This window comes from Bos grunniens, chromosome 7 (assembly GCF_055505025.1).
Source record: "Bos grunniens cultivar Pamir isolate PY7600 chromosome 7, Bosgru_T2T1.0, whole genome shotgun sequence".
NCBI classification, from domain to species: Eukaryota; Metazoa; Chordata; class Mammalia; order Artiodactyla; family Bovidae; genus Bos; species Bos grunniens.
Genome location: NC_141171.1, coordinates 22,162,058 through 22,187,085, shown reverse-complemented (window position 1 = coordinate 22,187,085; position 25,028 = coordinate 22,162,058). Strand labels below are relative to the sequence as shown.

The window sequence follows — 25,028 nt, the reverse complement described above, 5'->3', positions numbered from 1 at the left end:
GGGGCCAATCCCGGCGCGCAGGGAGCGGGGGCGGGGGCCGGGAGGAGGGGGGGTGAGGGGGCGGGCGGGCCGGGGGCGGGGCGCGGCGTCCAGGCGGCGGCGGGGACGGCGGCGGCTCCTCAGTGTCCGGCTCAAGCTCCGGCTGCGGCTCCGGCTCGCGATGCCCCACTCGGTGACCCTGCGCGGCCCTTCACCCTGGGGCTTCCGCCTGGTGGGCGGCCGGGACTTCAGCGTACCCCTCACCATCTCGCGGGTGAGTCCAGCGACCACAGGGCGGCGGGGTGGTCTTGAATCTTGAGACCCAGCCCTTGAGGTCCACTCGGGACCCGGATCCCCGACGTCCTGGAGGCTCGGAGGCCAAGCGTTGGCCTCGGTGACACACAGGCTGTAGAGGCGGCTTCCAGGCTGGGCAGCACCGCCCCAACCTCCTCCCCCTCTCCCTGGGCCTGCCTGCCCTGTCCCTCGGAGGACCCCTCCAAAGAGTTCACAAAGCAGCCTCCCTGCTGGCCTCATTTAGGGGGACTCAACCGCAGGCCATGGAAGGACCAAAGTCATAGGCCAGGGATCGGGACTGGTCAACAGAGGCCCAGAAATGCTGCTTACATTTGAACCCCTCCTGAAGATTTGGGGCAAAATGACTGAGAGACCCCCTTCCCTATCAAGGGTCCCTGCCAGCAGAGCTGTGTGACCCCAGAGAGGTCTGGGGTTCTCTCTGAAACTGAAGAAAGAAAGATCCAGCCAGTTCCCCTCTCTGGTTTTGGTCAGTCTCTCATTCATGACCTCAGTTGTCCTAAGGGGAAGTGACCAGGAATTTTTGGCTTCCAGGGGAAGGGGAAGCCTGTCTGTGCAGTTGTGAGACCCCTTCCCCACAAGACTCACAAGGCCAGGGGTCAGGATAACCTCAGCCCAGTTCCTCAAGTTTCCATGGCCATGCACTGCCCCAGGCTTAGGACAGCGGAGGAAGAGGAGGGGGCACAGCCCTGGGTGGTGGGTAATCCAAGGGGAACAGGGGAGCAGAGGGGAGGACTCGGGCCCTGTTAGGGGGCACCCAAACTGGGAAAGACGGGATTCTGGCCCAGCCTTGGGGTCCTGTATTTGAAGGGCCAGAAGAGGAGACCCAGACTCTGCCCTTGGAGTCCCAGTGTAGGGGACCAAGAAGACAGAACCCTGCCCTTGGAGGCTCCCAGTACGAAGGGAAGAAAGGCAGGGACCTGGGGCCATCCCCTGACCCCACACAGGCTACTTTGGCCTTCGAGACCCTGTGTCACGGGAACTGAGAACACCTTCCCCCACCCTTCCGCCACTTGGGGGCTGGACCAAGCTGGCTGGGCTTTCCGAGATGTCTTTCTAGTTCTTGGGAGGGGTTGGGCACCTGGTGGAGCATGGCATCATGGAATACTGTTTCTGGGGGCCAGGGTGACAGGCAGGCCCAGCTGTCCTGGGAGGATTCCTACATCTGCCCTCACCCCACGGCCACTAGGTCTCTGGGCCTGAGTGAGGTGGGCCTTCAGCGCATCCGGGAGCCTTTCATCTCCCACTTTCCTGAGAGAGCCCTGCGGGGTGTGGGTGTGTGTGTGTGTGTGAGGGGGCGGGAACACATCTGTGTCTGCCTGTGAACGTCATGCTGTGTGTCCACCCACCGAGGCAGGCTCGTGGGGGCGCTAGGCAGGCCAGCCGGCCAGGCACCCTGGGTGTGAGGCCGCTGACAGGCTCAGCGGCAGTGGCTGACGGCCGCAGGCGGCAGGGAGCAGAGACATCTGTTGCCCACGCGGCTGCCTGCCCGCTGAGGAAAGGCCTCCACACGTCACAGCGGCAGCAGCAGCGGCCTTGTTTGGAGCCGATCAGGATGCAGGCCGCTGGCAGGCAGACAGGCTGAAAAGAGTTTGCCGGGAAGAACCCCTTCTTTGTCCCCCAAAGTCACACAGCAGCAGCTCAGGCCTGAGGAGCCAGGATGGCTAAGCCTGGATTTGGGTGGGATCTGGGGAGATTTACAGGACTGAGGAGGCACAGGCCACGGCTTGCCCAGCAGGTACCTCAAGGGTAATTCTACAGACACTGATGATATGTGGGAGTGTCCTCACCAGGGGGGTTCAAAACCCAACCCCTCCCATGCTCATGGGGCTTCCCCCACCCAATGGAGGCAGCCACACTCAGACAGAGAGGAGGCTGGCTGTCTGGCAGAGCCGGGACTATGCAACCTCAGCCCACAAAGCCTCGGGGAGCCCCCCCAAGAAAAAACACTGTCCAGGGCTCCTTCCTTGCAAACTATAGTGACTGCTGCCTTGGCATCCTAATGGGTGTTGCTACTACCAGGTCCCTAGATGCCCCAAACAAATACCACCAACTGTATGCCCAACTCCCTGGAGGGGCTTTTTGCCTCTAGACCATGTAGAGTGACACAGGGGCTTGAAAAGTAGCTGCTATAGGTGAGGCCGCTGGTTCATGCCCCAGTCTCCCAGTTGACCTCCCTGCTCCTCTGTCTCTTCCCTTTATCTGTCTATCCTGCATTCAGCATCCAGAAAAATCGGCCTGCATTCAACTCTGTCCTGTGATTTCCCTGTTTAGAATCCTCCCTTTTCCCCAACTGCCCGGGAGAGATGCCAGCTTCTCTCCTGGGCCTACAAGGCCCGCAGGTCTGGTTCCTGTGTTTTTTCTGATTTCGTCTCTTCCATTCTCTGCTCACCAATGATATTTTGGCCACAGAAGCCTGCGTTTACTCTCACTCCAAGATGAGCCATTATACTTGCTGATCCTTCTACTCAGAACACCTCTCTGTTTTGTAGAAATGCACACTGTGGTTAAGAGCAAAGGATTTGGAATCGGTTGGCCTGGGTTGAAATCCTAACTATGCCGGTTATCAGCTGAGTGTCCCGCTCTTCTCTGGGCTTTGGTTTCCTCATCTAGGAAATAGGCTTGCCTTGAGGACTAGTGAAACAATGCATGTAAAGGCAATTGGGAGAGTCACGGTTTCCTGGCCTTGCGCCCTCTCTGACCAGAACTCCCGAGCTAGCAGCGCTGGCAGAGCCCCAGCCACCCCTGCTTTCGAGAACTTCCTCCACCCACAGGGGCCTGAATGCACCCCTTGTACTGGCTGAGTCATCCTGCCACTAGCCACCCCCTGAGGAAGAAGACTCCTCTCCAAAATGGGGAATGGGGCAAAGTACCCCATACCCCAAACCTCTTTCTTCATCTGTAAATAAGGATGAGAACAGCCTCTGTCTCATTAGGTGGTTGAGAGGTTGCCATGAGCTAGTTATGGCTAAAGCACTGAGCCCAGGCCATGCCACAGAGCAGGTATCCATGAAGGAGAGGGGCCTGGCAGGGCCTTGACGGGGGAGGGTGGGATGGTGCCAAGCAGGTGCCTCCTCTGGGAAGACAGACTTCTCTTGGTGCCAGTGTCCAACAAGGGAATATTAATGGTGGCTGAGGGTATCATGCTCTAGAAGAATATTCCTTGGGGCAGCCTATTTCAGGGCAGGTCAGCTTGGCAGTGCCCACACCAGAACTCCAGCCAAGGAGCTGCCAGCACCTCAGCTTTGTCTACTCACTACAGAGAACTGGCTAAGCGGAGCCTGGCCAGGCTTCCAGGAGCTCCCGCCCCATAGGAACAGCGTCACTGACAGCTCTTGAGCCATAGCTTGACACTAGCAAAGAGGCTGGGAAGAATGAGGGTTCCTAAAATCTCTCTCCATAGGCTGTGCAGGGACCAGAAACAAGGTAAAGGACGTCCTATTGCCTGAATTCCCCCCAGGCTGCTTACTCAGGCATCCCATGAGTCTATCCCCAGCCTCATGTGACTCATGTCAAGGGATCAGCATTGAAGGAGGCTCCAGTGTGGACGCTGCTGACCCTCTGGGGTCCACAGTGGCACCAGGGTGGCCTCAGTGCCTGTCCTCCAGAGGAAAGGGAGCTGTGATCCAGGAATGCAGGTTGGCAGCTGGAAGTAGATGGCCCCCAACTTGCCTGGGGAGGTGACAACACAGAATGAGGTGCTAACACTGTTAGGGGAGCTAAGTGGTAAAGGGGACACACAGGGTACAGTGGGGCCCCAGATGAGAGGCTCCAAGGGGAAATGCCTCTGTGGAGAGCCTAAGACCTGAAGGATGACGCGGTAACTAGGGTTTAGGGGCTCAGAGGAGTGTGTTCCGGGTAGAGGTAACAGCACCTGCAGAAGTGTGGCGGTAAGAGAGAGCTCTCTGCTGCCTGTGAGTAATTCACGTGGTCTGGATAGGGTGTGGGTAGGTGGAGGTAAATATGGAGGGATGGGGATGAGAAGAAACAAGGTCACTAAGGGTTTGAGTGTCAGGTCAAGGGACTTACTATGTAGTCTGGCTGGATGAGGCAATGTAGGCTATGTGTCCATGTTTTGTATTAACTATCTATTTGAGGGCACATATCCCTGCGTGTCCCCTGCATGTCCATGGGCATATATGCAGGCTGCAAGAGTGACATCGTACTTGTTCCAGCCCAGAGGAGTCTCCTGTCTTATGCCATCATATCCTACCAGACCTCCATGAGCTGGAGTTGGGGCCTTTAGCGCAGAGGCTCCAGCCAGGCCATGTGGGAACTCAGTCAGTCTTATGGTATGCCCACCCACAGGTCACACTGGCAGAAGGGCCATACTGGCATGGTTCTGGGGTTGGCAGGGGTCTGCAGCAGAGCCTGCAGCAAGGCCATGTAATGACCAATGCCCAGCCATCTGGCTTGTCCATCCACAGGTCCATGCTGGTAGCAAGGCTGCCCTGGCTGCCCTGTGCCCTGGAGACCTGATCCAGGCCATCAATGGTGAGAGTACAGAGCTCATGACACACCTGGAAGCCCAGAACCGCATCAAGGGCTGCCGTGACCACCTCACACTGTCCGTGAGCAGGTACGCACAGGGCAGACTGAGCCAGAACAGTGGGGGTGAGTTAGGGGAGGGTGCATTCTGGGTCACCAGCACCCTGGGTGAGCAGGGCCTCACACAGCCTTTCTGCTTCTGTTCCCTGGCACCCCAGGCCTGAGGAGCAGCGCTCTCACAGGGGGTTGCAGGCACTGTTTAGAGATGTGGGTGGCTTAAGAAAGGAGGAAGCCCCCATTTAATCTATTGCTGGAACTATGTTGGGGTCTTATGGCAGGGAGTAGACAACCCCAAATCAGGGCTGAAATAAGACCTGGGGTAGCCTCACACTGGAGGTGTCTGTGGTGTTGATATCTGTCCTTTCCCCACCCATGAGTGACCAGCTTGATGAGCAGTTCAAAAAATTTTATCGACCAACACCTTGTTTAACCATCAAACTGATTTGATACAGTAAAATCTAATATAGGCTCCACTTTACATGTGAGACAACTGAGATTCAGAAAGTTTGGAGGGTGCTTCAAGTCACACAGTGGAACAATGGGGAAGCACGATCTGACTGACCTCAGGGCTCTCTCACTCTCACCAAAGACGCCACTCCCTCTGCTTGACTGCTGACCTGTCAAGCCTTGCTGAGGCTGATGGCAGTTGGCTGGGTCCTGCCTCAGCGGGATCTCCCTCCCCCTGTCTTCCCTGGATCCAGAGAAATCAGACGTAATTACTCAGCTCTGCCACGTTCCTTGTTAACAGGGACTTTCCACGACCCCCTGTGGATGTATGTAGGCGAATCCTCCCCAAACCACAACGTGGCCAACCAGGCCTTAGAGCCGGTGGGGCAGAGGGTAATCCATTGGCTCAGAGCCGTTAAACATGGTGGGAAGGCTTCTGAAGTAGCCCCATTTGAGTCTGGCTCTGCTCTGGGCTGAAGTCAGGACCTCTGACTCTTCTCCGGGCTGAGTGGGTCCAACTGCAAGTCCAGGGCCTGGTACACTCCACCTGGCTCGCAGTGAGGAGGCCCTGGCCCAGGAGTTCAGCAGAGCTGGCCCTCTTCCAGACTCTGAGGGCTCTTAGGTACACGAGATGACCTCCATGAGCCTGCATTTCCTTCTCCATAAAGCACGATCACATTCATCACCCTCTCTGAGACAGGGGTACAGGCTGGCTGGGGGAAACATCAGCACTGCTCTGCCCACGAGCCACCCAACTTGGCTGGGTTCCTGGGCCCTGACTCACCTCTGGCCTTGACTCTGCTTGGCTGTATAAAGGAAGCCCTGGTAGTAGTGGGGTGAGGGGCAGGGAAGGCTCACAGGGGGCCTGATTCAGGAGGTCCACAGAGGGAATAATGTCAGGGGAGGGTGGCAGGATGGGGGCAGGGTGGAGGTCCCCCTTCCTTCCTTCCTTCCCTGGTCATTTGTTCCGAGCCAGGCATGGATGGAGCCAGGGGTCCCCTGACCTGTTCCACTCTGGGTGTTTCAGCTCCTAGATGCTGCTGGACATGGAGCCAGGGAGAGCACATTCTCTCCTATCACAGATTCTGGGCTCCAGCCCCAGCTCTGCACTTGAGAACTGTTCTATTCTCCAGCTGGTGACTTAGTATCAGAGCCCTTAGCTTCCTCAACTTCAAACGGAGGATCTGGGATTGAGTGATCATGACATACAAGGTCTGCTCAGTCAGGATGAAAAGCTGGGGTCCTTTCCCGCAGCCCCCTATCCCTAATTCTCATGCATGCAGATTCTGGGGGATCAAGACAAGGACCACCTTGACTTTCCGGGCCAGCATCTCTTGTCCTGGGGACTTTCTCACCTACAAGGCCCCTGATCCTGCTCTGTCCTGCCTGTTGTGCCAGCACTTATGCCTGAGGCCCCGACATGGGCCTGGCGAACTGGCTGGAGGGAGCTTCTGTGTGGAGCTCTGCCCAGGCCATCCTCCCTACCTACTCTCTTGTGTACAGAGAGCTCTAATCCTCCACAGACTAATTTCAGTTCATCACAGGATGAAAAGTAAAGTAAAGGCCCAACTTCCCTGCTATGCTTACTTTGTCTGGAACTCAGTCAGATATCCAGCAGTCCAAGCTAACCCACAGTGTCTGGGTACGTTCTGTAGGTTCAGGACCTTCCTGGCATCAGCTCCAACCCCAGGGCCTCTGGTCAGATCCCTGTCACCTATTACATGTGACACAAGATGGATTTGCACAGCCCACCCTTTGGGGGACTTAAAGATGGTAGATAGAGCTACCTGCCCAGCCTAAAGTATGGAGATCTGGGGGTGGAATTTGACATACAAATAAGCCTTTCATTCCAATCTGATGCCTTGGGCTACTCTCTTGGCTCTGGGTACTTTGTACCCTCTGATCCTTAGACCTCAAGTTTGTACCTCTCTTCTGGGCAGGACTTCAAGGAAGTATAAGGCCAAAGAGCCACACAAGATGTCCTAGGTTTATCCCGGCAGAGTTCTGAGTATGTCCAGGCCATAGTTAGAGCTGTGAGCTAGGGCAGTAACGGGAGCATGGCTGAGGGTGCTGGAGCCAGATGCCAGTGGGGGTGGGACAGCACAGCCTTGATGCCACAGGCCTCTGAAAAGCTGTGGAGGAGAGAGGTAGCCTGCAGGGGACCAAGGAATGGGCAGTGGTGGGCAAGAGCAGAGGGACTGTGGACTACAGGTGTGGTCAGATCGTTAAAATCCTCTTCTGAGTGGAGGGAGAGGGGCAGGGTTGAGCTGCTAGCCCAGTGGTGAGACCCCTGAGAAGTCCCAGGAGGCCCTGTGGGGTGGAGTTGGGACATTATTCCCCTTCGATGTAACCAGCCTCACTCACATTCACCTGCCAGTCCAGGGTCCACACACCCTCCTGGCCTGCCTTCTCACAGGACTAGTTGGTGACAGGACTGGGCCCCAGGCTTGTAGCCTCTCGGCCCCGCCTGCCCCACTGATGGCAGGTTTATGATGTTTTTCTCCCTCCTGAGTGGTGTTTGGCTTTTGGTTTCTATGGCGAAGCAGGAATTTCCTAATGGCCTGTTTCCCATCTGGGCTGGGCAGACATTGGTGATGACTCTGCCGGCGGCTACAGGAGGGGAGGTGCACCCCACAGAGCCTCCATCTCACCTCCCCCCACAGTCCCCGGGTGCCTGACCCGCAGGCCTGGGCAGAGCTGTGGATGGAAGAGAATGAGCGGTGGGCTCCCAGCTGATCAGTGTGTGAGGCCTGGCTTGCCCCACCCCGCCATGAGCTTGGCCCTCTTTGTGTGGAGCTTCCGTAAGCGACAGAGAGGGTGGAAAAGTGGGGAAGCTGCAGGGCTTCCCTCCTAGGAACCAGACCAGAGTGGGAAGGAGCAGCTGGTGGAGAAGGGACACACAGCCTACCCCAGAATCCTGAGCTGTGTCTCCTTGCCATAACGGCTGCCATTCTGGTGCAGGGGAAAGTGCTGGGGTGGTATCCTTATCCATGCAGAGTAACAAGCCTGGTGCAGGGTGGCCCTGGGCCCAAACCCCAACCCTTCTTGGTCCGCGTCCCAGGCATGGTGGGCTAATAAGCAGAGATTTGTGACCATCCTAATTTCTGCCACAGGCCTGAAGGCAGGAGCTGGCCCAGTACCCCAGAGGACAACAAGGCTCAGGCACACAGGATCCACATCGACTCCGAGGCCCAGGTTTGTACATATACCACTTGACCTGGCCTGGCCTGGCTCAGAGCAAGCCCGGGGCAGAGAGGCTGGGCCTCACCCACAGGTGTAACTGCGGATGTCCTCACCGTAGTTCTCAGGTGCCCACGCCAGAGACTGAAGCAGAAGGCTTCTCTGAGCCCTGTCAATGCCCCTTCAGGTGCTCCCCAGGTGATGAGTATCTGCAGTGGGCTCTGCCGGTACCCCAGGCAGTCCTGGATTCTGAGACAATAGTGCCCGTGATGGGCAGAGACTGGGCCAGGCTTTGACTCAGGGCTACCACCTACCCAGCTGGGTTTCACTCTGTTGCCCAGTGACGCCAGATCAGGAGGAAGTCACCAGGCTTGGGGGCAGGGTGGGGGACAACCACAGGCTGTGGAGTGACCACAGGCTATGGGGTACTCTTCTGTCTCATCCTAACCTTGGGCACCTACCTGGCCAGAGCCAACCTTAGAATATAAGGCACTGCCCTGCCTATCCAAGACTGAAGTTTTCTCCTGGCCATTCTGCAGTTGCAGCTAGCAGACCTCATGCTGCAGGCCTGTCTGCTCAGTTACCTTTCTGTGTATGACGAGAGTCACAGCTATGGTGCTGTCCTCAAGGAGTGTAAGGTGGGGCCAGGCTGCTTTAGGGCCTCATTTTGCCATGGGCCTGAGGAGTAGCCCAGGTGGCAAGGCTGAGGTATCCAGAGTGGACTTGACATCGCTGGGGCCACAGAGTTTAAACAAGGTGGAGACTCGACTGGTCTGTGATGGATCCAGAACTTGGGACCTAGCATGTGGGACTATCTGTCTCTCCATGGCGGCTTTGCTGTATGTACCAGAGGGAAGGGTGTGGCCTCGCCCTCACCATCTATCCCAGTCCCCATCTTTCTCTGATGTTTGTTCCCAATCTTGCTTTTACTGGCATCCCTGAGGCGAGATATATACCATATACAGGAAGTGCCCATTCTGGAAGGGGAGAAGCACCTAGCAGTTCCGGGATGGCAGAAGCCAGGGGTCGAAGGAGTCCAGAGAGGTATAAAACTCAATCAAGGGATCAGAGAGGACTGGAGGAGGGCATATCCAAGCCATGACCTGAGGGTCTGGGAAGAATAAGGCAAGCAAAAGGGCTTGGAGAGAAGTGTGCCACATACAAGTGAAGCACATACAGAGGCTCAGAGGTGAGATTGTGCACCAGAGGTTCAGAGAAAAGTCCCAGGGGTGGCTGGGGGCAAAGGGGAGGGCTGAGGGCTCTCAGTTTCCTCTGCCCCGGACCTCAGCTGTTCTTGCAGAGATCTGTGGCCACACCCGCGTCTCAGGAGCTTGCACCTGGTAGTCCCATGGACCCATGGGGACAAGAGGTGGGAGACACAGACAAGTCAGCCAGGCCTGATGTGGGGCTGAACAATGGGGACAGCGTGGTGCAGGCCCCCAGCTCATGTGTGAGCCCGGCACTCACGTGTAAGTGTCAGGCTTTGCAATGTGAAGCTCAGGTCTGCTGAGTCCTCAGGGAGAGGCTCTGGGCCAGGGGGGCTGGGGTCTGGAGGGCAGTTGCCCCTGCCCCCACACTTCCCCTCACTGACCTCCTCAAGGGCCAGGCTGCTGTTGGCTCAGGCTGGAAGCAGAGGGATTTTCCAGGAGCAGCAGGGCACCCCCTTAGCTGCTGCCCCCATTTTGTACTTAAAAGGTCATGAGCTCTGTGGGTGGCGACAGAAACATCCCCACCCAGCCCCTGCCCTGTCGTGTCCTCAGTAACACAGACACAGGGCCCATTGTCCCCAGACTGCTCCCACCCTCTGCCTGCAGGGGGGACGGGGGTGGGCCCAGCTGGAGCCATCACAGGAGGGGAAAACCACAGCTGGCCCTCAGACCAGCACAAGGTACCCTGGCACTCACCAACTGGGGTTTCAGGCCCTCCTTCCATATAGGGTCATAGAAGACTTCTCTCAGGCCTCACATGGGAACACAGCCCAGAGTGAAGGAAGGATGGTGATCAGGAAAGGTTTCCCAGACAGGGTGGCATTTGAGCTGAGAACCAGGTGATGGTTTAAGGCAAGCCAGGTGCAGCAGGCAGTGCAGGACTCAGCCTGTCCTCTCCAGACAAGCAGAGAGCCAAAGCTCAGCCTCTGGGAGGTACCACCCGCTCACATGGATTTAGTGCTCACCTCTGTCCCAGTTGGGTGTCCCAGATTCTGACCACAGGCACGTGGGAGCTGATGAGCAAGCCCATGGTTACCCCCATGCTGTGGAGTGACACATCGAGGCTTCAACAACTAAATCAGCAGCTGGCAGGGACTCCGGCCCCGACAGCACACGGGCACATCATGGAAAGGGGAAGTTCAGGAGTTGGGGCTCAGGAATGCTCATGAAAGCCATTCATCCAATGATGGATGCATGCCAGGCACTACGCTCAGCGCTTTATATGCAAAGGTCTCATTTTATACCCACCAGGAACTTATGATATAGAAACCATCGTGCTCCCCTTTCACAGGTGAGGAAACTCAGGTTCACAGAGGTAATATAACTGGCTCAGTGAGTGAGTGAGAAAGTTGGGACTCAAACCAACACTGAGGTCATCACGTGTGTCTTAACCGCTGAGAGGCTGCTGCATGGGTGGCCATGGGAGGGGCAGGGGCTCTGATGACCCTGCAGTAAACCCCCACACCCTGCTGGGCAGGGGTAAGTGGAGGGCCTTCTTCCTCTAGGTCCTTCCAGCCCTGCATCCTGTTGAAGCCTCCTTTGTATGGGGCCCAGCCCTGCCCCCACAGTCCATGGCCCATCTGGTCCCCATTAGAAGCCAAGCCAGCCCCGGCCTGCCTGCCCTGCAGACACACGTGGGAGAGTGCTCAGGTTTCTCAGGGGCTTTTCTTGGACCCAGTGGGGTAAAGGTTTTTCTGCTGCTGTTGCCTCATTGATGGGGGCCCACCTGGGCAGCAAGAGACCCTCTCCTTTGTCTTTTAGGGTGGGAGAAGCTGGGACTCCAACCCTACCCAGTCATTCAGCTGCTAGTTCACCCATTCCTCATGCTCCTGCCCAGCTCAGAGCCTGTAGAAAGCAGCAGCTTGGGCAAAGCCCTGCAGGCTCAACTGTGCCCCAGCTGGAGGCTGCCCGAGTCCTAGGCTTGCTCTTTCCCCCGGTGGTAGGCCACCTCTTCTCCCACCTGACAGCCCTGTTCACACTGTAGAGTGGAGGGACAATTTATATGTCTCCTCCCAGACTGAGGCTGAGGACACCTTCACAGCCTGGGCTCTTGGGCCCTACCCTAAAGTCAGGGTGCTCTGGCCACCAACTGTGTCCCTGTCAATGGATAGGGACATGGTCATCCCCAGCATGACCAGCTCTGGCTCCAAGTACACATAACTCTGTGTGATTAGGTGTATGTAGGTAGACTGGCTGATCCATGTATGTTGCCTTCCTTCATGGGTATGTCTGTAAAGGTATTGTGAGAGTGTGCATGCCTGTTGTCATACTGCTGAGGACAGGCCTGTGTGCCTACAAACTAGAGGCAACACAGCCCTGAGCACTGCAGGGACAAAGGTCCCCAGTCCCCATTCAGACCTGCACCTGCAAAGAAACTTCCCTCTTCTCTTGGGTTGAGGAGGCATATTCAGGGCATCCCTCCCCTAGATGACTCTGTCATGGGCATCAGGCTGACTGTGGGGTCGTGGGATGGGGAGCTTTGAGCCCTGGCCTGCTTTCTGCCCCTCATCTGCTCTATCTATGGAAGGCCACCCATTTTTTGCCTGGGAAGCAGGAAGTGGGGGTGAAAATACAGGCCTAGAGGGGGCTGACCTCACAATGGTACCTTTTCTTAAAGAAAAAAAAATTTATTTATTTGGCTGCACTGGGTCTTAGCTGCAGCATGAGGGATCTTTGAGCTTTGTTATCATTGCTTGCTGGATTTTTAGTTGTAGCAATCAAACCCTTGGTTGTGGTATGTGGGGTAACGTTCCCTGACCAGGGATCAAATCTGGGCCCCCTGCATTGGGACCCCAGAGTCTTAGCCACTGGACCACCAGGGAAGTACCACAATGGTACCTTTAAACCTCCTGCTCCTGCCGAAGGGTCCTGGGACACAATGATCGATGACCCTTCCTGGCTGTAGAACGGGAGTTCCTGTTTTGCATTCCCAGCCATGGGCCCATCTAGTACCCAGCGCGGTTCTGACAGGTAAAAAATACCTGGCACCAGGACCACCTTCGCAAGGAAGCCACACACTGTGCAACAGACACGCTGGCCTTAAAAGGCTTCTTGGGATGGTCCTGCCCAAACACCACCCACATGGGCACTGGGAGTCAGAACCACCACAGGGCTCATGAGCCAAGGTTGAGTCTCAAGGATTCAGGGCTTTTGTGTCTGACTTTCCATAAGCATTTCTCATTTCTTCAGGGGTTGAACCAGGCCCAAGGCTCAGCCTTTCCTCCACAGACCTGTTCCCTGACTAGACACCATAGCCCAGAGATTCCTGAGCAAGAGTAGCCAGCCAACACCCAAGAAGGCTTGGCGTAGCTGGGCATAGGTGGGTGTACCACAGAGGGTCTCCCAGTGCCTCCGTTTTCTCTCTCTCCTAGGATGGCAGTCCACTGACAAGCAGGCGGCCCTCAGCCACCGGCCTTGGGCCAGAAGACGGCAGGCCAGGCTTGGGATCTCCTTACGGGCAGTCACCTCGCCTCCCAGTCCCTCACAATGGCAGCAACAGTGAGGCTACTTTACTGGCCCAGATGGGTGCCCTGCACGTGTCTCCACCCCACAGGTAGTACAGAGGCAGGACTTTTGATGCCCTACCCAGTTCCCATCTTAATTCCTGATCCCTCAAAATCTCACACCAGGTCCCATCTTGACCCTTAACCTTGGGTCTCAGCTGGTTGCATTCTGACTCATGAAACCTCACCAGAACCCTGAACTGGCAGGGGTAAGGCTAATACTGCAACCCTGTCCCTTCGTGCATCTCTTTCGTCCAGCACTGACCCAGCCAGAGGCCTTCCGAGAAGTCGCGACTGCGGAGTCGACCTGGGCTCAGAGGTGTACAGGATGCTTCGGGAGCCAGCCGAGCCTGCAGCTGCGGAGCCCAAGCAGTCAGGCTCCTTCCGCTATTTGCAGGGCATGCTGGAGGCGGGCGAGGGCGGTAGGACTCTTTTCTTTACCCCACCTGCCTTCCCACTCCTTGAAGTAGCAAACTCCGCCCTCCGAACCTGTCCCATCCGGGCTTTCGCGACCCACCATCTTGCTTCCCAGCCATTAGCCCCTCCCACGTGTCCCGCCTGACTTAGCGACTGAACAACAACACGTGTTCTCTGCGCCTCCTCACACCCCTCGCTGCACCGGGGCTTTCTGATTACCACTCCACTTGTATCGCAGCTCCTCCTTTCACGCCCTTCTAACCCCCTCCCCAATCTCTGTGCGGGTGGCTCCGGAAGTAGGGCGCAGCCCCGCACTCCGCAGAAGTGAAGTTTCCCGCTTTTTCTGACCTCCGCAATGGGCTCTTGCAAATCGCTCTCTGTCTTTCAGGGGAACGGCCCGGGCCTGGCGGTCCTCGGAACCTCAAGCCCACGGCCAGCAAGCTAGGCGCTCCGCTGAGTGGCCTGCAGGGGCTGCCCGAATGCACGCGCTGCGGCCACGGCATCGTGTGAGTACCTCCCCTGCCTTCCCCACCTGCCCCCAGGGTCCTCCGTCGGAGGCCCTGAGTAAGGCCGTGCTTTACGGAGCTGTCAGCCCCTGACGCCGTCCTCTCCGATCACCCACTAGGGGCACTATCGTCAAGGCGCGGGACAAACTCTACCACCCCGAGTGCTTCATGTGCAGCGACTGCGGCCTGAACCTCAAACAGCGCGGTTACTTCTTTCTGGACGAGCGGCTCTACTGCGAGAGCCACGCCAAGGCGCGCGTCAAGCCTCCCGAGGGCTACGACGTGGTGGCGGTGTACCCTAATGCCAAGGTGGAACTCGTCTGAGCCGCTCCCAGAACGTCGCATCCCCGCCTCTGCTGCTTTTAACGTCCCCGCCCGGTCCGTGTAAATATGTGTTTGCGCCCTGGCTCTCTAATAAACTTCCTCCGCTCCGCCTGCGCTGTATCGGTGCCCTGGCCTGCCTCCTTCCAACACAGGCTCTGGCTCCAGAGTGCTGCACTGGTTCAGATGCCAAGCATTTTCTCAGGCACTAGGTATAACGGTGAGCAAGATATATACTGTGCTGTCTGGCTCAGATGGTAGAGAATCTGCCTGCAATGCAGGAGACGTGGGTTCGATCCCTGGGTTGGAAAGATTCCCTGGAGAAGGAAATGGCAACCCACTCCAGTACAGTTGCCTGGAGAATCCCATGGACAGAGGAGGCTGGCGGGCTGCAGTCCATGGGGTAGCAAAGAGTCGGACGTCACTAAGCACCTTAGTATACCTGTCCTTAAGGAAGCCACAGCCTGGGTGGATGGTGAATCATAGGCGCAAGTCTATTAATAGGGAGGGGAGGTCTGAGGTGCTTAGTAAGGGGACATCACTCCAAAAAGGTTTGATCTGGATGGAGTCAAGGAAGGTGTCAGCTGGGAACTAAGGGATGAGGGAGGGAAGAGCTTTTCAGGGTGAGGAACTGTGTGTGCAAAGGAATGTTAAAAGCGAGCACAGGCAGGAAAAGCCCCGTGTGGGCACCACCAGGAGCGCGGGCGGCCCCTAGCAGCCGCAGAAGGGACTACACCGCGGGGATATGCCGGGAGATCACCGGTTTGGCTGCGGGCGGTATCTGCCTCCCGGCCAGCTCAGCATTCTCTCTTCCGGGTCTGCCCCCCACCCCCGCGCCACCACCTCCCGGCCCCGTCGCTGTATTAGTTCCTTTCCTTCTCCTTCCCCCGCCCCTCTGCCCACCAGAGGGCGCGCGGAGTGAGTGAGTGAATAAGCGTGTGCGTTTGTGTGTATGAGAGAGGAAGATTTTAGAAAAGAACACTCGCCTCCAAAGTCGAGAGAAAACGCCACTCTTCCTCGGAGGCCCGGCGGTGACAGCGTGGTAGGGCGGCCCTGAGCCTTTCCCTGCTCCGTTGCACAGTCCGGTACAGACTCGCACTTTTAAAAAATATGAGTGGTAGCAGAGTTGATGAATCCTGGCTATTCACACACGATGATGACGCGTCCTGGACTCCGGGTCACGTGGGTTAGCCCTCTTGTTAAGTTACTCAGGACAGGAAGCAGCGTTGTTTATTTAGTGAGCCCCGAGTAGTGTACGTTTGTGCTGTTTTCAATTTTGTACTATCACAAACCAACCACAAAAGACTGCTATCAGTTCACACTCTCACCATCAGCATACGACAGTACTCATTTCCTCATGCTCCTGCCAACTCGGGGTATTACCAGGTTTTTGTTTTTATTTTTGCCAATCTGATAATAAAATGAGATATGTAGTTGCTTTAATTTGCATTTTTCTGATTACCCCTGGTGGCTCAGATGGTAAAGCCTCTGTCTACAATGCGGGAGACCTGGGTTGGATCCCTGGGTCAGGAAGATTCCCTGGAGAAGGAAATGGCAACCCACTCCAGTACTCTTGCCTAGAAAATCCCATGGACAGAGGAGCCTAGTGCAGGCTACTGTCCATGGGGTTGCAAAGAGTCGGACACGACTGAGCGACTTCGCTTTCTTCTGATTACCAGGGATGAGCATTCATTCAGCAAATATTTGTTGTGTTTGCTAGTGAGTGCTGAGTGAAGAGGAAACAGAATGGTCTTCTCCTTCCAAGAATTCCTCTAAACCCTTCACTCATTTTTCCGAGGTTTAACTGCTTAATGATAGATAAGAACTTTTTATATTTTTGCAAGAATCTTTGTTACTGGACTCTATTCCACTGAACTGTTTTCTTGTTATTGAGACAGTATCATATTGATTTAATTATTACTTTTTAAAGAGGTTAATGTGCCAATCTCTCCTCCTTGTTCTTCATTTACAAACATGCCAAGATTATTCTCGTACGTTTCCATTTGTCCAGCAATGTAGACTCAGTATCAGGTTCTGGAAAAACAGACAACAAACCTCTCTGAACTGGGGTTGCCCTGAATCTACAGACTCAGGTAAGAACTGGCTACAGTCCTTTCCTCCCAGAGAAAGCTGTGATCTCTGCTTATTCTGCATTTTTTCAGGTTGGTGAAATAAAAATTCAGATCTTAAGGCAAGACCAAAAAAAAAAGTAAAATATAGAACTTTCTCTGACCTTTGGCCTCCTCCTTTCCCTCAAGTGTGTATTGTGCTGCTGCCAGGTGGTTAAACAGACCTCCACACTGGTAGAAATGCCTGCTCAACCATAAAGATCAGTTTTTCTCCAGGTACCAGCCATGTAATTCCTTAGAAAGTAACATTCCTTTCTCAACCTTCTAAGGGTTCATGCTGACCCACCACCACTTGCCTTGTGTGTGCAAATATATTTGGGGAACTTTATATGCAATGCCAATATATAATTTCCCTTAAAGATAGCGACCAGTGCAGAATAGACTGGTCAGACCACCTGGGTAAATACTGTGCCACAACCTAATAGACATTCTTAGCTTAAATACTTAACTTAGGAGCTTATTAAGTTACTAGATATATATCTTATATTCTGCTTATTTTACCTGATTATTGTTTCTTGCATTATCAAATGTGTGACTGAGCCTCAGATAAAATCAATGATGATTAGGCAACTTGAAATGACTGACCAAATATATAGTTCCATAAGATTCCTGATAATGCTAGTGTAACTAGATACGTGAATAAGCAACAAGAGGAAACAACTTCCTGGACCAAAACAGGCTAGTGAGATATGCGGTCCAAAGGCTTTGGGTTACTGTTAATAGGGCCTAGTCCAGTAATAGCACACTGAATGGCCCATCAGTGAAATCTCCGACTGACCTGGGAATGAACATTCCTAGTGCCCTGAGACAAATTGGTCATGAAATGTACCCCCACCTCAAACCTTGGTTGAAATTAAGACCAAAAGGGATTGTAAAATCAAAAATGTTGCCATTCTACAAAAATGAAGTCAGTAGCCACTGCAGTCACTGACTTAAAACAGACCCTGAAAAGAAGGGGAAGATCAGGATGAGGCAAGGCACTCTGTGTTTTGGAAAAAGTGGCAGAAAAGGCCTTCAGATTTCAGGAGAAAATTTTTATGAACTTGGATTCTTGCATCTTCCCATACTAAGAAAAAGCACTAAAACCATTAACTAAGATGTCTGCTGTTCATGACTAGCAGAAACCTTCTCCTGAGATGTGAGCTGGATTGCTGGTAGCCCCTTAACGAAAATCACATGTATACTGCCCTCCCCACCTTTCCTTGTTGAATGGTCCTCATAGTGCTCTCAGACTGTCTGTTGGGGATAACTCAGTTTAACTCAAATAAAATCTTTCATTTCTTTCTTAGGTTGACTAATTTTTTTTTCCATCCCCAGAGTGCTGTATAGTACTTTTGTATATTTTCATTTCCATTTTCTTCTCATAGATTTTGTGTTCCTGCTTTACTTTGTTTTCAAGAATTCCTTCTAAGGCTCCTTCCACATACCCCGCCCCTCCCTCAAGGAGCACAGTCCAGGGCAGTAGGCAAGTGTTCCCTTGAGAAGTGAACTCCCCACCACCCCTTGGGCCACACCCAGTAGGGTGGGGGCAGTGAGGAGTCTGCAGTTCCCTCCCCACCCGTCTCATCTGCAGACCAGGTCCCAACAGCACCAGGCTGAGCAGTGGCCGACATGCATCCCCAGCCAGGTAAGTCATCAGTCTCAGGAGCCCCTGTCACAGGCCCCCCACACCTCTCCCAGACTCAAACTTGTAGAGACCTGGCTCCTCACTCCCAGAAGCTGCCCTTGCTCACCTTAATCCCACAGTCACCACCACCCCACACATGGCCTACCCAACCAAATTGAGGGGTTCTTGAGTTGCCTATGTACCAACAGCCCCTCATGATCAAATAGGGCTGCAGCAACTATTGCTAGAACTCTGTTCACCAGTGCCAAATGGAAATTTGGAAACAGAGTTCTGGATAAAGTAGGGAAGAGTAACTTTTATTGCTTTGCTAGACAAAGGCTAATGAATGCCCTCAAGACTGTGTGACCCACCCTGGAGGAGGTAGTGAGGCGTTTAATAGTGTTCAAGGGGCAGGGTGTGATCAGCTCGTGAATAGTTCTCTGATGGCTTGACATTAAGTTGAAGTTTCAAGTATCATCAACCTTCTGGTTTCAACCAATGTAGGGTCTCTGTTCTTGGGGTCAGTGGTTTTCATCTGGTGGGGGTCTGCTTCCTGGTAAAAATCCTAGAAGTGTGTGTCAGGCCTGTATCTGTATCTTTCAGGGAGCTAGGCCTTTGGAGATTCTGCCGTGTGGCAGATTTATAGTCTAATTGTTACCAGTTCCTCAGCCCAACAGCCATTCTTTGTTTCTACAGCTTCACATTTCCCAATCATTAACTTGTGAGTCAGCCTTTTAATCCAAAAGACAAGGGCAGCGGGACCTGTACATTGTTTTTCACAAGCAGATCAGCCCTTGCTGAGGTAGGCATCCTGGTGAGGGCTAGGGGGACAAGAGCCAAGGGGAGTGGCACCCAGAGCTGCCAGTCTTCCCTGTGAGGCCCAGGCTCTGTTCATTCCCCCAACTACCAGGCAGGGTCCCTGTGGAACAGGATCTCTGTGACCCAGGGTCCCAGTCCTGAGACAGAGCAGCTGAGTCTCCAGGAAGAGACACAGAGCCAGGATCTGCAGTTCAGAGTGCCCAGCCCACCAACCCCGCCAGACCGACCTCTCATTATTATCCCCAAAACTGCCCCTCTTCAGGTCTTCACCTCAGGAGCCTTCAAATCAGAGACTTGGACATCATCCTTGACATCTCCCCAGCCATCCCATCCCACCCATCACTGTGTCTGGGGTTCTGCCTCCTAAGTATTTCTGGGGTCTGTTTCAGGACTCCTGGAGGATTCTCTCACTCTCTTGCTTCATGGACCTCCTTCCCTGGCCAAGGGCATGGAACTAGGGCCCTCAGGATGGAGCCCATGACCGATCAATTACTGGCCTACCAGTTAAGGCTTCTCAGACTTCAGGTTGCTGACCAACTGCCTGTTTTTACTTTCTCTGCTACACAGGATGGGAGAAGGCAATGGCACCCCACTCCAGTACTCCTGCCTGGAAAATCCCATGGACGGAGGAGCCTGGTAGGCTGCAGTCCAAGGGGTCCTTAAGGATTGGACACGACTGAGCAACTTCACTTTCCCTTTTCACTTTCATGCATTGGAGAAGGAAATGGCAACCCACTCCAGTGTTCTTGCCTGGAGAATCCCAGGGACGGGGAAGCCTGGTGGGCTGCTGTCTATGGGGTCGCACAGAGTCGGACATGACTGAAGTGACTTAGCAGCAGCAGCAGCAACCACACAAGACAGTTCACCATTCTCTGAGCAATCCTGCCTTTTCATACCCTCAAACATTTTCTCAAGCTCAAAATGCCTTTACTCTTTCTTCTTCATTCAGGAAACTGCTAATCACTTTTGACGGCCCAGCTCCACTCTTTCCTCCCAGAGTAAAGCATTGGCTAGCCCGTCCCCAGGCAAAGTCAGTAGTAGCTCCCAACCACATGCCCTTCCTCCATCCTACCCCTTCCATTCCTTTCGGGTGCTTCTGGCACAACCTATTGTCTCCTCAGTCAGAGCCTGGCCCATACCTCTCTCCATAGCCCAGATTCCACCCAGGCATGGAGAGGTGCAGGAGCCCTGGGGCCAGCACCTGCCCTCTCTCTCACACACACATACCCTGGGCCTCCCTGCCTCTTACGTCCTTCCTCCTTACCTTGCTGTCCTGGTTTCTGCTGGCATACTGCCTAAACCCTGAAAAGGAGGTAAGGCCACCTCAACTCATTCATTCAACTATTTGGTAAGAATCTACTATGTTCCAGTCATTGTGCAGTGTAATAGGAAACATTTTGAACAAACATATTTAAATTTTTTTCCTTATTTTTTTGGCTGCACCATATGGCATGTAAAATCTCAGTTCTCCAACTGGGAATCAAATCCAAGTCTCTTGCAGTGGAAGTGCCAAGTCTTAACCATTGAATCACCAGGGAAGTCCCCTGAGTAAACACATTTTAAAAGCACAGATTATAAGCAGTGCCATAAAGGAAATAAATAGGATTCACGGTAGAGAATAAATGATCCCTTCACATCAGGAGTGGAGGAGCTTCTGTGAGTACATCTGGGAAAACTACATTTCAGGCAGAAGGTACAGCGGACACAGAGGCCCTGAATGGGGCAGAATGGAGGAGACACAGGCTTGTGTGTTCTAAGAACAGAGAAGCCATGTCTGGAGTGGTACAAATGAGGTGCTAACAGAAGCAGATGAGCTCAGAGAGAGGTGGGTGGAAATCCTGCCCATGTTGACCTTGTAAGCCTCAGGAAGGACTTTGGTTTTTACTCTGAGAAGAGAAGCCAGAGGAGTAGCATGACCTGGGCTTTTATGTTTTAACCAGGATGACTCTATCTGCTGTATGGAGAACAGACTGTCAGGGGCAAAGGTAAAAGTAGGGAGACCAGTTCGTAGACTTGACTGCATTCATCCCTAATTAATCCCTAACTAGCCCACTTCCTTCTGCCTCCATAGCTCCAGCTCCAGTTCAGTTCCCCATCTTCTCCTGCTGGGGCTGTATCAGCCTCCTGCCTGGCTTTCCTGTCTCCTGTCTGGCTCCTCAATCCTTTCTCCACACAAGTCAAAGAGTTTTTTAACATGCAAATCTGATTATGTCACTCTTGTTTTTTAAAGCTTCCATGGCTCCCCTTTGCTCTTAGGATAAAGTCTAAATTCCTGTACCCTGCACGCAAGGCCCCAGGAGGTGTTCAGTTCAGTCGCTCAGTTGTGTCCAACTCTTTGCGACCCCATGAGCTGCAGCACACCAGGCCTCCTTGTCCATCATCAACTCCCGGAGTTCACTCAAACTCATGTCCATTGAGTCAGTGATGCCATCCAGCCATCTCATCGTCTGTTGTCCCCTTCTCCTCCTGCCCCCAATCCCTCCCAGCATCAGAATCTTTTCCAATGAGTCAACTCTTCTCATGAGGTGGCCAAAGTATTGGAGTTTCAGCTTTAGCATCAGTCCTTCCAATGTACACACAGGACTGATCTCTTTTAGAATGGACTGGTTGGATCTCCTTGCAGTCCAAGGGACTCTCAAGAGTCTTCTCCAACACCACAATTCAAAAGCATCAATTCTTCGGCGCTCAGTTTTCTTCACAGTCCAACTCTCACATCCATACATGACCACTGGAAAAATCATAGCCTTGACTAGACGGACCTTTGTTGGCAAAGTAATATCTCTGCTTTTGAATACGCTATCTAGGTTGGTCATAACTTTTCTTCCAAGGAGTAAGCGTCTTTTAATTTCATGGCTGCAATCACCATCTGCAGTGATTTTGGAGCCCCAGAAAATAAAGTCAGCCACTGTTTCCACTGTTTCCCCATCTATTTCCCATGAAGTAATGGGACCAGATGCGATGATCTTCGTTTTCTGAATGTTGAGCTTTAAGCCAACTTTTTCACTCTCCTCCTTCACTTTCATCAAGAGGCTTTTCAGTTCCTCTTCACTTTCTGCCATAAGGGTGGTGTCGTCTGCATATCTGAGGTTATTGATATTTCTCCCGGCAAGCTTGATTCCAGCTTGTGCTTATTCCAGCCCAGCGTTTCTCATGATGTACTCTGCATAGAAGTTAAATAAGCAGCATGACAGTAAACAGCCTTGACGTGCTCCTTTTCCTATTTGGAAACAGTCCATTGTTCCATGTCCAGTAGTCCCTGCTGAACTTCACTGACAGCCCTGACGCAGGCCACTGTAATCGCTGTTTTGTTAATCTGTAAATTCAGCCTCTTCAAGATCCCTTGCCAGATTCTAACAGGCTTCTTTGACCCTCCAAAGAGTTAGCAATGAAAACTGACTTCTCCCTTTTGGTTCTATGTGACAAACTTTATTGCCCTCAGCTTCCACCTTGAGAACCAAGGAAAGGGGTGAGAGCAAGAGAAACTTAGATGTTGCTTCATGCTAGCTCTCCTTTCCTGTCCAAGGACTCAGACCCTCTGGGGGCACTGCAGCCTGGCCCTGGGAGCATAGCCCATGAAGAGCTGAGTCAGGGGTGTTGTGACCCACACTGTAGTGCCCAGAAGCCTCGGGGAGTGCCCTGCCCCTCCTCCACCTGTGGGTCTCCTTGTGTAGCTTATCTGCACTCCAGCTCCATCCTGGAGCTCATTCTTACCCAAGGTAATACCTTCTTGATTTTGGGCCCCTGACTTGCTTTCCACAGCTCTAGGTAATTTCCTGATTTATCCTTTTCTTACACAATATTCAAAAATTTCCCACAAAATAGTCCTCGGTATCTCTAAAAAGAGGTGGAAGTCTAAAAAGAAACAGGTAGTAAAGGGGTCTCTCTAATAAGCATGGACTGTCCTTCTGTCCCCTTTCTACCACAAGTAGGAAACTATACTTGGAAACCAATTTTATCTTTGCTCCTGTCTGATGTGGACCATTTGTGGCTGAAGGCAGAGTCTAGAAATCCCAGGAAAGGCTGCCAGAGGCCTCACTTCTTCCTGCAGGGTCTGGTGTTCGCCTCAGCCATGTGGGCTCAGGGACCTGACTGACCAGCCCTGAGCAGGTCTGTCTCCCCTCTGAGCAGGTCTGTCTCTGCTGAAGCACCACACCACACACCAGCTTCTTTACCAACATAGGTAGCAGCGGAAGGACACTTGGCTGCTCCCCAGGGTATTCTTGGCCTAAAGGCACATTTCATGGTAAGCCAGAGCAATGTTACAGACGGAGAAGAAGTCTCAGGGGATGCAAATTTTGTAAAATACAATCAGACCTAATATGTCCCAGGCCTTCATCTTCAAGTCCTTAGTGAACTGATATTACTCTTCTTTCATCCTCACACAAACCTGAAAGGAGGTACAATTATTATCCTCATTTCATGAAAAGCTGAGAAACTCACCAAGGTCACATGCTGGTTAGCTGATCTCATGGCGAGGACGCCCAGAGCAACTGCAAGCACGCGTCTTCCCTGGAGAATGTTGCCTGTCCTACCGATGGTCTGGAAACCCTCTGAAGGGTGCTGACCTATCTCTGCTTGTCAAGGTCCCCAGAGCAGCCCAGAGTGCAGGTTCAGATTCACCAAGTCCTCACAGAGCCAGGCTCCTCCATGGACCATGAAACGGTGGAAAATGAATGAGTCAAGGGCTTCCCTGGTGGCTCAAATGGTAAAGAATCTACCTGCAATGCAGGAGACCTAGGTTCAATTCCTGGGTCGGGAAGATACTGTGGAGAAGGGAATGGCAACCCACTCCATGGACAGAGGAGCCTGGCAGGCTATACTCCATGGGATCCCAAAGAGTCAGACACGACTCAATGATTAACACACACACACACACACGCTTTGGGGCTGCATGTAGACAAGGCTGATGCCCACAACACTTGTTCATAAGCTCTGGTCAACACGAAACCACTCCCATACGTGCCTGACTTGTGCTTGAGGTCAGGTCCTGATCCCTGTGCTAAAGGACTACTCTGAGTCCTCACCCCTTCTCCTCCTACTTCCTGTGATGCCTTCTCAGCCTGTGTTCCTGTCCACTGCCCTGCCTGTCCCTGACCCAGCTTCTCCCTTCTCCAAATGCTCATCCTCAAGAGTGATCCCTTCTAAACTGCTCCTCGCCTCTTTCTATAGTCTTGCCCAGTCCCACTGAAGTTGGTCAGGGGGAATAGAGATCAGAGGCCCAGCCAAGAGATGGTTCTTCCTCTACAGGCTTGATGTTAAGCAGGCTATGATTCCAGTCAGGTTTGTCTACTTCTCAGCACTCAGAACCACTTCCACAGCAGATTTCTGCTTTTCCCTACCAGATATCCAACTCTCCCATCAATTCTTGGAGTTCTGCTCCTTGAAGTCTTTGTCCATGCACAGGGCCTCAGAAACTCTGCACTCAAGACCACTTCAAAACATTATACCTCCAGCCCAGGCCTCTAAACAACTGGCCATCTCTACCTGGATGTCCCAAAGGCACCTCAAGCTCAACATATCCCGAGTGCACTTCATCATCTTCTCTCCAACACCTCTTATTCCTGTGCTTCTCAGACAAAGACACCACCATCCACACAGCCATCCAATTCTCCAAATGTGTCGTCATCCTTGTCTTTCCCCCTCCCTAATCCCCGTATCTAGTTGGTCATCAAGACCTGTCCTTGCCACCTCTTTAACAGCTCTGAATGCATGCTCAGTCATTCAGTTGTGTCTGACTCTTTGCAACCCCATGGACTGAGCTCTGTAGAGCTCTGAGCTCTCTCCTCCCAGACCAATCCCAGTGGGGCTGGTTGAGGAGCCCACCAGGCTCCTCTGTCCATGGGATTCTCCAGGCAAGAATACTGGAGAAGTTGCCATTTCCTCCTCCAGGGGGTCTTCCTGACTCAGGGATAGAACCTGGGTCTCCTGCATCCCCTGCATTGGCGGGTGGATTTTTTTTTTACCACTGAGCCACCTGGGAAGCCCCCTTAACAGCTCTAGAATCTAATTTCTCAGCCGCCACCACCATCACCCTCTTGGACAGCTAATCATAG

General features: G+C 53.3%; 2 protein-coding genes across 9 annotated transcripts in view; one reads left to right on the top strand and one right to left on the bottom strand.

The window, feature by feature from the left end:
* P4HA2 (prolyl 4-hydroxylase subunit alpha 2) overlaps window positions 1-25,028 on the bottom strand; it is a 157,501-nt gene that overhangs the window by 55,437 nt on the left and 77,036 nt on the right. For 2 of the 6 annotated variants that reach the window (XR_015166894.1, XM_086410389.1), the window contains exon 1: window positions 15,408-15,596. The exons of 2 other annotated variants lie outside the window; for them this stretch is intronic. The gene's annotated coding sequence lies outside the window, so the exon portion shown is untranslated. Of the gene's footprint in view, window positions 1-15,407; window positions 15,631-25,028 lie in introns of those variants that run through there. 2 more of the 6 variants (XM_086410394.1, XM_086410384.1) reach the window with 2 other exon arrangements.
* PDLIM4 (PDZ and LIM domain 4) lies at window positions 88-14,544 on the top strand. Of its 3 annotated transcripts, XM_086410413.1 has the most exons (7): window positions 88-253; window positions 4,719-4,870; window positions 8,400-8,481; window positions 13,046-13,227; window positions 13,436-13,599; window positions 13,983-14,100; window positions 14,220-14,544. In XM_086410413.1, exons 1-7 carry the CDS (start codon window positions 161-163, stop codon window positions 14,422-14,424), a joined length of 996 nt encoding a protein of 331 aa, XP_086266539.1. In that variant the 5' UTR covers window positions 88-160; the 3' UTR covers window positions 14,425-14,544. The 3 variants fall into 3 exon arrangements, with proteins under 3 accessions (XP_086266539.1, XP_086266540.1, XP_086266541.1); XM_086410414.1 differs by lacking the exon at window positions 4,719-4,870; XM_086410415.1 differs by lacking the exon at window positions 13,983-14,100 and having other exon boundaries at window positions 14,220-14,441.

Coding starts and splice junctions, on each gene's coding strand:
- PDLIM4 (XM_086410413.1), top strand. CDS start 161: ATGCCCCACTCGGTGACCCTGCGCGGCCCTTCACCCTGGGGCTTCCGC. Junction 4,871..8,399: donor CTCACACTGTCCGTGAGCAG/GTACGCACAGGG, acceptor TTTCTGCCACAG/GCCTGAAGGCAGGAGCTGGC. Junction 13,228..13,435: donor CACGTGTCTCCACCCCACAG/GTAGTACAGAGG, acceptor TCTTTCGTCCAG/CACTGACCCAGCCAGAGGCC.